The sequence below is a fragment of the Capsicum annuum genome, chromosome 3, assembly GCF_002878395.1.
Source record: "Capsicum annuum cultivar UCD-10X-F1 chromosome 3, UCD10Xv1.1, whole genome shotgun sequence".
Taxonomy (NCBI): Eukaryota; Viridiplantae; Streptophyta; class Magnoliopsida; order Solanales; family Solanaceae; genus Capsicum; species Capsicum annuum.
The window spans coordinates 212476725-212488013 of NC_061113.1; the positions used below are offsets into that span (position 1 = coordinate 212476725).

The window sequence follows — 11289 nt, forward strand, 5'->3', positions numbered from 1 at the left end:
TTGTACTATATTGAATTTTTCTTTGAACTATTCTATGTCATTATAGAGGGTAACAAATATATTTATCTATATTTTTTACTGTTTAAGATATGTATTATGTATTTTTTTGATTGTTTATATGTATATGTATATGTATATGTATATAGTTGTCTTTTTTGTTATAGAGATTTGTGTCATATATATATACACACACACACATATGGATCAGATATGTATTTTTGTAAATATATATATAGATATATATGTATTTTTTGTACTGTAAATACATATGCAGATCTGTATTACTATATATTTTGTATATTTTTTAATATGTATATGTGAAAGCGTAACTGTAACGTATTTTAATACTGAAACTATAACTATAACGTATTTTAATATATGAAACATAATTGTCATTGAAGAATTAATCACATCACAATAAATATTTTAAAATGTATCATTTATGATATTTCCTACAAAAACGCCTATTGTGGTCCTTAAACCCACAAACACTACATGAATTGATTTTTTTTTTTGAACATATTCCTTCTTGATTTTTAATACAAATACAAAATAATTTGTTAAGAATATAAGTGTATCGATGAAAAAATAAAAATGCAATATGCAATCAACAATAAAATACAAATATACAACAATCCTTTTAAATACAAGTACGAATTATATAAAATACAAATGATAGTGGAAACTATAAAATACAAATATAAGTGTGAACTATAAAATACAAATACAATTGCAAACTAATAAATACAAATACAAGTGCAAACTATAAAATATAAGTACAATTGTATCAACGAATATAAAATATAAATAATGATGCAAATATAAATACAATAAATAATTGTGGTCTTTTCATTATCATTCATAACTTGTGCTCGACGTAGCCATATTTTTTGAAAATTCAAAGAAAATATAAAATAGAATCCAAAAGAAAATGGAAAATAAAAAAATTCAAAAAAATAATTTAAAAAAAACAGAAAGAATAATAAAAGTTAGAGATGGAAGAGTAAAAAAAGGAGAAAAAAATGAAAAAACAAAATATAAAACGATAAAAATGAGGAAAAAAATCCAAAAAAAAAGAAGTGAAAAAGGAAAAAAAGGAAAAAAGAGAAATAGAAAAGTAAAAATAAAAGTGAAAAGAAAGAATTAAAAAAATTAAAAATAGAAAAAAATAAAAAGAAAATGAAAATAAGAAAAGAAAGAAAATATGAATAAGAAAAAATAATGAAAAATAAAAAAAAATAACATAGAAAAAAAAACGAAAAAGGAATGGAAAAAAGAAGATACAAAGGAAAAAAGGTGAAAAGAAAAAAACAAAAAGAAATCAAAATTGAAAAATAAAAGAGTTTGATTTGAAAAGAATCCTTTAAATAAGAGTAATTTATGAAAAAGACATCTACTGTTTTAAATAGAGTAATTTATGTAAATTAAGAGGTATTTATGGAAAAGAAATCTCCACATTTAATTTATGGATAATTATGTCGTATTTAACTCAATTGATTTGAGTTAAAAGGGGCAGTAAAACGATTTGTATATGTATTTATGTAGTAACAGTTTGTTCAAATACAAAATATAAGTTGCTATTTTAAGTAATTATGAAACTGTTGTTATGAATCTCATAATTATGATTTTAAGTATGTTATTTATGAAATCTTCATTTCTCTTTATTCTATTTCTTTGTAGTTCATATTTGATGATGTCTTTGTAATTAGTTCTAGTTCCTTTCATTAACTTGGATGAATCCCTTTGAAGTTTTTCTCAAATTATTATTATTTTCTATCTTAGTTTTATCACATTTGATTATTCTAAACAGTTGATTTATCATCTGTCAAGAATAACTTACAAACCTTCTATATTTTTTCATAGCTATTTGAAAAGTTTTGAATCTACGTTTACGAGTTTGCACTAACTATTTAACTCAAAATCCTAACTCGAATAAAATTGTAAAGTTAAAATTATTTTGAGACTTGGTATTTCAATTATTCCTCTACTTTTTGAGTAATGCGAATGTATGAGTATTAAATCAATTCTGTCCATTTAAATAAGTCTTCTATAAAACAAGTTATATGATTTTTTTCAAATAAACTCTTTCTTTTTTCAAAAAATTAGCCAAACAAGTTTAATACATCGAGAACAACACTATGAATTTTCGAAAGTTTCTAACAGCTTCTCTGATTTTTATTAAAGGTTTTTTTAAAAAAAATACCTTTCAAAATAGTTTCTTATTTTTCCTAAAATTAAGTGGTGGCTCTAAATTATTTTTTCAAATAAATCAAATAGACTTTTTTTGCCACAAAGTTATGAAACGTTTTTGACTTTTTGAAAACAGATCATAACAGTAGCCCAGCCCCCGAAGGAGGCTGGCCTCTGGCCTAAAAAGTCATGGGTAGGGTTAGACATCCATTTTAGGAGAAAGAAGAGAATTTTAGCTTTCGATTTCATTGTACAAGTTATTTGGCTTAGGGAGGTGCTTTGGAGATACTTGGAGGCTAGAGGGCTTCCGATGGCGTACGTCAGAGCAATTAAGGACATGTACCATGGAGCGAAGACTCAGGTGAGGACAGTGGAAAGGGATTTAGAGCATTTTTCTATTTTGACAGGGTTGCATCAGGGATCAACACTTAGTCTGTTTCTTTTTGCCTTAGTGATGGATGTGTCGCGACATATTTAAGGGGAGGTGCCTTGATGTATATTATTTGCTTGATGTAGTTTTGATTGATGAGACCCAGAGAGGTGTTAATGATAAATTAAAGGTTTGGAGACAAACCCTGGAGTCAAAAGGGTTCAGGTTGAGTAGGACTAAGATGAAGTACTTGGAATGCAAGTTCAGCAACGTTGACTCAGGAGGATGAGGTGGTAGTAAAGTTGAATTCACAGGTTGTTTGTAGAAGAGATAGTTTTAAGTACTTGGATCTATGACTTAGGTTAATGAAGATATTGATGAGGATGTCATGCACCGTATTGGTGCGAGGTGGATGAAATAGAGGCTTACCTCGGCAGTTCTATGTGATAAGAAAGTGTCTCCCAAGTTTAAAAGTAAATTCTATAGAGTGGTGGTTCGCCCGGTCATATTTTATGGAGCAGAGTATTGGCCAGTTAATAACTCTTATATCCAAAAGTTGAAGGTGGTGGAAATGAGAATGTTGTGTTAGATGTGCGAACTTACTAAGAGAGATAGGATTAGAAATGAGACTATTTGGGCGAAGGTGGGAGTGGCTTCGGTTGAGGACAAGATGCGGGAGGCGGGGTTGAGATGGTTTAGGCAAGTGATGAGTAGAGGCACGGATGCCCCGGTTCGGAGGTGTGAGAGGTTAGTTTTGGATAGTTTCAGGCAAGATAAAGGTAGACCAAAGAACTACTGGAGGAAGATGATTAGACAGGACATGGAACAGTTACAGCTTAATGAGGACATGACTCTAGATAGGAAAGTTTGGAGAACATGAATTAGGTTAGAAGGTTAGTGAGTGTGGGTGAGGCATAGCCATTAGGTGTGCTTTGAAGTCTCTAGATAGGTGGGTTGGGGGAGGTGGGTGCTTGCGGTTTGTTAGTGTATCGTACTACTTTGTGGGTGCCTATTGTTGTTATTTCATCTTGTCACATGTTTTATTACGATTTTATTTACTGTCTCTGTGTCTTGAGCCGGGGGTCTATCGAAAACAGCCTCTCTACATCTCCGATAGTGGTATGGACTGCGTACATTTTACCCTCCCAAAACCCCACTAGACGGGGATTCACCGGGTATTTTTCTGTTGTTGTAAGTTATTGGCTTAGATTTTATTATTTGGTCAAATCAATTCACTTGTCCTTTAACCATGTAGAAAGATACAACTGTACCATTTTATGGGTAAACAAAATTATGTCAAAAGCTACTTATTCCGTACCCAATAGGCAGCTTGTTTTCGTGTAAAAATCCAGCTGGAATCTAACGCATTTCTCTCCTGTGTGAGCTTTCCACGAAGAGAAGGAACTAAAGTCCCTAGCTATTAGTTGAAAGCATCCAGATAAGACATCTCCATTTTCACCGCTTGTGTGTTCCGTATTTAAGTTTATTCTTGGGCATATGCCTTCTCTAATTCAAATTCAAGAACCTTACCCTTACAGTGTTCTTTTTTCTTCTAGTTCTCATTCAAGCATAATCTGAACTAATGTATGTGAACTAATGTATGTTGAACTAACTATTCGCATTTGCCATTATTGCATAAATTTCCCATAGACGATATTATTGAAGAAAGCAACAATTAGCCAAACCACTTACAACTACTGATTTTACACGAAATTAACTGCTAGGACTGGGACATGGAGGAATTGGAATATCCATAATTCCTTGTAACATCTGTAGTACTTTTTTCATGGGAGGACGAAGTGCTGGTTCATCCTGAATGCACCAGATCGCCACAGAGATCATTCCCTCCAAGGTCTTCTTGTCTACTTCTTCACTTCCAACAAGCTTGTCTATTTCGTTTTCTACAAGGCAACTATATGCCCATTTAGAAAGCTGGATTTCTTCGATTTTAGTCACAGTGACTTCAATGTTTCTTCTGCAGCATATGATTTCTAGCAATACAATGCCATAGCTGTAGACATCAACCTTGACAGAGATGGGGGAATTTGTTTGCCATTCTGGTGCCAAATACCCTCTCGTCCCTCTTACACCAGTGAACGTTTTTGTTTGATCAGGCATTAGGAGCTTGGCCAGCCCAAAATCCGAGATTTTAGCTGTCAAGAACTCATCGAGTAAAATGTTTTGTGGCTTTATATCACAGTGGATAATTGGAGCTTCACATTCTTCATGGAGGTAAAGCATTCCCCTGGCGACATCTAGTGCAATATTTACTCTTAGGTTCCAATCTGGGCGAGTAGCTGCTCGGAACAAGAGATTTGCTATGCAACCATTGCTCATATATTCATAAACTAGAACTCTTTTTGAGCCTTCAGCACAATAACCAAGCAAACGTACCAAGTTTCTGTGTCGAGTTCTACCTATGACCCTCATTTCTGCTCTGAACTCCCTTTCACCTTCGTCGACTACCTTCTCTAGCCTCTTCACTGCCACAAGGTTTCTACCTTTGTCAAAGCTTCCTTTATAAACTACTCCAAAAGCACCCTTTCCTAGTTCCTCTTTGAAACCATCAGTTGCCCGTTTTAGCTCCCTGTAAGAGCAAGTTCTGAGTATGAAGTCTTTCGTTAAGCCTGTGGTCCCTGTCTGCAGTAGCTTCCTGTACTTTATTATCCGGAATTGGAAGACATAAAATCCTGAAAATGCAAGAGCAGTACCTGAATACATAATAAAACTTATCGATAAAACCAAGATCACCACCCATGGTGGCTTCACTGAGTCTGTTGTTGGATTTTCCACTGCTAGATTGCTGACTTTGAAGAAAGCAGTGTGAAATCCTTCATGAGCACCTTTGACATACCTCAAAGGCAGCTTGTGTTTCATACACTGACCAATCTCGTCAAACAGAGAAGCATCACAATCACAGTCCTCCAAACAAGATTTACCACAATCTTCTTTTCCGAGAAATGATGTAACAAAGTAAGGAGGATCCTCCCAGGTCAAATTGGCTGTAGTAGCTATCTTGTAGATACTTGTATCTTCTTTCCCATTAATGCACCTTCCTCTAGTGAAGTTCCTTTGACAATCACCAAAGCTTGGATCATTCTCTCTCAAGTATGACCCTGGTAGACACATACAAGAGGGTGCATTGTGATCACTTCTAAGACAATAGCTATTGAGGCCACAGAAACCCTTCACTAGACAAAGATCATCAATCGCCTCCCACTCCACTACCATTTCAGAATTACCGTTGGAGTTAAATTCATGAGAATAGAGTCGAAAGTTCCCATCATAATCTAGTGTGGCCCGATAAATAGCTCTCTCCTTCTGCATAAGTGGTGTGTATAACTGTCGAATTACTGAAGAATCAGTGTCATTGATCAGCAATAAGATGCCAGTTCCGTTAAGAAGCAGGTGATTTCTGCAACCAGTACAGTAAATTTGTGAAGCCCAATAGGCATCCACTGGCTGATTCAAGTTTCTGGGATATGCAACAAGGTTCCCGTCAACCTGCATCATGAGGCGAAATCGCCCTGAGGAGTGATTTGTGGAGGAGAAACTAGAAACCAATTTACCCCCACTTGGTAATTTCTGGCCATCTAAAATTGTATCAGTGGGAAAATGGAAACTCTCATAGATAATTTTATGATCTTGATTGTAAAGCACAAAGTTCCCGTTATCAAGCAAGTTGGCATATAAAGCAGATTCTGATGAATCAGCAACAGTCTTATGTGCACTATTACTTTCTTTCAAAACTAAAATTCCATCAATGAACTCCAAGGTAGAATCAACAGATATTTCTGGATCATCACGAAACACGGTCCACACAACAGTGTTAATGGAGCCCCAAACGAGCCAAATTCCCACCTTGTAACCACTTCCTTGTGGATAAAAGCCAAAGGCAAAATGACCTGACGCTGAGTACCATGCTGTAGCCTGTCCAGTTGGATGAAGAGAAGATCCTAATCCTATTGTATTAGGGGGCTTTGATTGAGCTCTAGCGGATCCAAAGATGCACAGCACAAGTAAGAAATAAAGAGCCATGATATTAATAGGGAAGCAAGCAGGACAGGTTTTAACTCTTTAACATGAATGAAGAAGGCGAAAAACTAGAGAAGCAGTTAAGTCAAACAGAACATAAAAAAGGACAGTCCGATGCATTAAAGCTATACATGATATCCAGAGAAGAACCCATCATAAAGGTGTATTTTATGTTAGAGGCTGTTTTTAAGACTTGAAATCTTCTCAAGAAATATCCATGAAGAAGCTGGGAACGTTACTTGGTCAAGTCGTCTATTAGGTCTTCTTAATAGGAGAAACTAAACAAGTGTTAAATGCTTAATGGGAACGTTACTTGGTCAAGTCGTCTATTAGGTCTTCTTAATAGGAGAAACTAAACAAGTGTTAAATGCTTTGATCATTAAGGGGTCGTTTGGTAGATTGTATTAGAAAGCTAATGCATAAATTAGTTTGATGTGTACTACTAATACCTTGCCCTATGTATAAGTACTGTTTGCACTAGTTATACATTCTTTATTGTGTATTGAGGTGTAGATTACTAATACCTCAAAATTAATGATATTAGCAATGCAATGGATCTAATGCATGCATTAACATGATTAAAAACACTATTATTCCTCAAAAAAAATTTCGCATCCTTTTCAATATATATATAGAAGGTATTTTTGTAATTTTTTAAAAAAAATTATACAATTCATGTTATTTTAAATACATCAAACTAAATATTGCATAAGAAAACTACAAATACAAGCATTACTAATACATCATATTTTACATTATTCTTATACACTCTGTCAAATGATCCCTAAGTCAATTCACCAGAAAAGTCTATCAAACACCGAAGTAAAGGACAATCAATTCTATTTTTAAACTTCTATCTTGCCAAAGAATTCTAAACTTGAAAACTGGGGCTGAAAAGGACTACAAAGAAAGACACTTCAACTACTCTCTGCCGTCCATAGTAGTGGAATATTACTGTCTCTAGTTCTTCATTTTCATATTTTCTTTCATGTCTTATCATTTTTTTTCGTTTCCTAATTTATAACCCAAGTACAAATATCTTTTACCGATACCAAGATAAAAGAGGCTAGAAGTAGAACATGTTTCTCAACAAAGCACCAAGTTCTTAACTGGTTTAGTCCATCTAAATAAAATGCTTGAGATGTTATTACATTGTAACGTTTATGCCTAATTATACACCAGAATGTTGCAAGATACAGAAGACCTGATGCTCAACGTATAAAAAACGCAGAATACATAAATAGATTCAAACTTGTCCTCCTTTTTCCAATTAAACACCTAACGTTTGCAGGATCTTATTTGGGACTATTTTGAAGTGGAACTATTACACCCTTTTTTTGTGTGTGTGACAGAATACAAAGAGTGAATGCACTTCTTATACCGTGCGAAAAATAGTAGCATTGCTAGAAGAGGCCATTTTCGACCTGTCAAGTTTTGTCATCAACTACTCCACTTTTCCGTCACTCCATCTGCCATTATCCTCTAAAAGATTAATACAATGCCAAAAATGGTATATCCATAGTACCTTCTAACATGAGAACTACATTCCTCATAGAAGGGCGCAGATCAGGATTATCATGAATGCATAACAATCCAACCTTCACCATCCTCTCCAAGGACTTCACATCTATTTCCTCATCTCCCACTAGCTTTTTGAGATCATTCTCGACAAAGCATTTGTGAACCCAAGTAGGAAGATAGATTTCATCCTCAGTTGAAACGTTGACGTCCATATTGCTTCTACAACATATGATCTCCAATAGCATCACTCCATAGCTATAAACATCTGCCTTATCAGAGATCAAGGCGCTATTCTGCAACTCTGGTGCCAAATACCCTCTTGTTGCCTTAACTTGAAGTTGGTTCCCTACTTGATCAGGCACTAGAAATTTTGCAATCCCAAAATCAGAGATTTTAGCTGTCCACGAATCATCTACTAGAATATTGTGAGGCTTAATGTTGCAGTGAATTATGCAAGTCTCACATTTTTCGTGCAGATAAAGTATTCCCGTTGATATATCCAGTGCAAGTTTCATCCTTAGCTCCCAAGAAGGCCTTATCTCAGAACTAAATAGGATATCTGCAAGTGATCCATTGCTCATGTACTCATACACAAGAATTTTTTCCGAACCCTCCAAGCAAAAACCAAGCAAATGAACCAAGTTTTTGTGACGAGCTTGCCCAATTGCGGTCATTTCTGCTTTAAACTCCCTCTCTCCTTCATCCCCGATTTTCTCGAGTCGTTTTACAGCAACTGTTCTGTTACCTTCTGACAGAATTCCTTTATAGAGGTTTCCGAACGAACCATGTCTTATCTCATACTTGAAATGTTCAGTGGCTTTCTCAAGCTCGCTAAAAGAAAATGATCGAAGAGTAAACTCCTCGTTTGTCCCCAAATATGGATTTTCCAATAGTTTTTGGTATTGGTCTGCGCTGTTTCTGTAGAAAGCATAACTGCAAATTGCAACAACAGTAAACAGAAATGCTACAGAACCAAGAGCCAGGGATAGAATCAAGATTATCTCTTTCCGACTTTTATTTCTATTCCCTCTTTTTCCAGGATAAGGAATAGAGTGACCTGCCATTTGGGAAATGTTATAGCTCTGTTTGATGAAGGTCTTGGCGGACTCGTCAGTTGGATCAAGTGTCGAATAAATTAAAGGAAGCTTAAATTTGCTGCAAACTCCATTCACGTATAGAGCAGCCCAACAAGTACAATCTTCCAGGCAAGAATTTCCACAGTCCTGCTCAACCATTGAAACCTGAGAAAATGGATATCCTCCAAGTTTCAAGTGTTGAATCGCTGTGACATTGTAGGCTAATGTTGAGTCTCTGCTGCTTCCACAAGACTCTTCATACACGAATCCCCGATAGCAACCTTGGAATTTCATTGCACGGTTGACATATAAAAATCCTGGGAAGCAAGAACAATCGCCTATGCTGCTGCCATTTCTTGCAGTACAATAACTGTTTACACCACAAAACCCCCTGGCTTGGCATTGATTTTGCAGCGCTGACCAATTGATTTCCAAGCTCGAGTTGTCAAACCTGTGTGTATAAAGCCTAAAAATCCCATCAGGATCAAGAGTTGCACGATAAATTACCCCTGCCCTGTTGGTTGATGATTGATTAGAGCTATTCGCTATTGTATTCACTTGGAAACGAAAACCATTACTAGCATTTCGAAACAGTTGGCCTCTTGGAGTAAGACCAACGAAAACTGAGCGAACATCACCAAATTCACCTCGGCTTTGTAGCATAAAAGCCCAATAGGAAGCCTCAGGTCTATTTAGGTAATTGGTAGGGTAGGCAACTAGATTCCCATCAGCCTGCATACTAAGATAAAATCTTCCACTTGAATGATCAACTTCACTGACACTAGAAACAAGATTGTGGCCTGATGTTAGACGCTGGCCGATCAGGATGGTGTCTGTTGGATAATCAGAACTTTCCCAAACAACATTTGTTTTGTTATAGAGAACAAAGTTACCAGAATCAAGCATGGAAGCTGAAGTTACTGGATGTGGAGATTCTGCAATGACTTTCATGTTTTGTTTTGTCCATAGAATAAGTTTCCCTTCCTTTGTGAACTCCATATATGCATCTGAATGAACTGGAGGATCGTCTCTGTTAGCACTCCAAACGACAGTTTTCTCGCCCAGCCATATGCCAACTTGAAACCCATCCCCTTTTTGGTAGAAACCAAATAAAAAAAGTCCTGAAGAAGATGGCCAAGAACTTGGATTTCGGTTCGGATAAAGAATAGAACCTAATGTTATGTTGGAGGGTTGCTGCTGAGCTCCAACTTCAATAGCTGAAAATACAACTGGAAGCATCAACAACATGAAAGTAAATGTTAAGTTAACCATGGCTCAAGGATGGGAATATGGAGTGGGAAATACTCTTTGCTAAATGCTGTATCTTGTCTACGGAAACAATATACCACCGGACGTTTCCAATTTTAAATGGTAGTAATAATTAAGGCGTTTACACGACTTAGGTAACAGCTGAGTCAACTTCTTGTTAATATTTTTCAAATAGAAAAGAGATAAATATACCACGAATTATAATAAATAATATGTAGATATCGAACTTGAAACCAAAATAAATCATGATATAAATAAATTGACCAAAATAAGTCATCTCTTTAATAAGCTACCAAAATAGACTAAACATAATAAATTATTATATTTTATACTCTTTTATTGACTATTTGGTAATGAAAGTGTACAATAAAACAAAAAGTTTTGTAAAATTACATTTTAGTAAAACGTAATAAAAATTTAAAAAAAAAAGATCAATGTATTATTCAATCACCCCCTTTATATCAAATCATGTAAAATTATAAAACGTAATAATTTATTACGTTTTATAATTTATTTTTTTTCTAAAACCTAGGGTAAAAACAGTAAAGAGGAAAAAGTGACATGATTATGTATAACTTTTCTGTAGTGAAAATTTCAGAAATAGCAATTATAGAATCTTAATTGTAACTTTTATACCAACGGTTTTATAATTATGAAAAATAGTAAATGATATTTTGTATTTAAATAAATTGTTGTTATACAAATACATATATAACAAGATTTACTGTCCTTATTTTACTCAAATTAATTGAGTTAAATAAGGAATAATTATCAAATCTAATTAAATTCTCATAAATTACTTTTATTTAAATTAGTAGATTCCTTTTC

General features: G+C 34.7%; 2 protein-coding genes across 2 annotated transcripts; both read right to left on the bottom strand.

Moving 5' to 3' along the window:
• Nucleotides 1-4191: 4191 nt before the first annotated feature.
• On the bottom strand, nt 4192-7184 carry LOC107863311 (G-type lectin S-receptor-like serine/threonine-protein kinase LECRK3). Its single transcript, XM_016709181.2, has one exon. It carries the CDS (start codon nt 6596-6598, stop codon nt 4274-4276), a length of 2325 nt encoding a protein of 774 aa, XP_016564667.2. The 5' UTR covers nt 6599-7184; the 3' UTR covers nt 4192-4273.
• A 475-nt stretch (nt 7185-7659) lies between these two features.
• LOC107863310 (G-type lectin S-receptor-like serine/threonine-protein kinase LECRK1) lies at nt 7660-10556 on the bottom strand. The gene has a single exon (XM_016709179.2). The coding sequence runs from the start codon at nt 10462-10464 to the stop codon at nt 8086-8088; it is 2379 nt and encodes a 792-aa protein (XP_016564665.2). The 5' UTR covers nt 10465-10556; the 3' UTR covers nt 7660-8085.
• Nucleotides 10557-11289: the final 733 nt, after the last annotated feature.

Coding starts and splice junctions, on each gene's coding strand:
- LOC107863311 (XM_016709181.2), bottom strand. CDS start 6,598: ATGGCTCTTTATTTCTTACTTGTGCTGTGCATCTTTGGATCCGCTAGA.
- LOC107863310 (XM_016709179.2), bottom strand. CDS start 10,464: ATGGTTAACTTAACATTTACTTTCATGTTGTTGATGCTTCCAGTTGTA.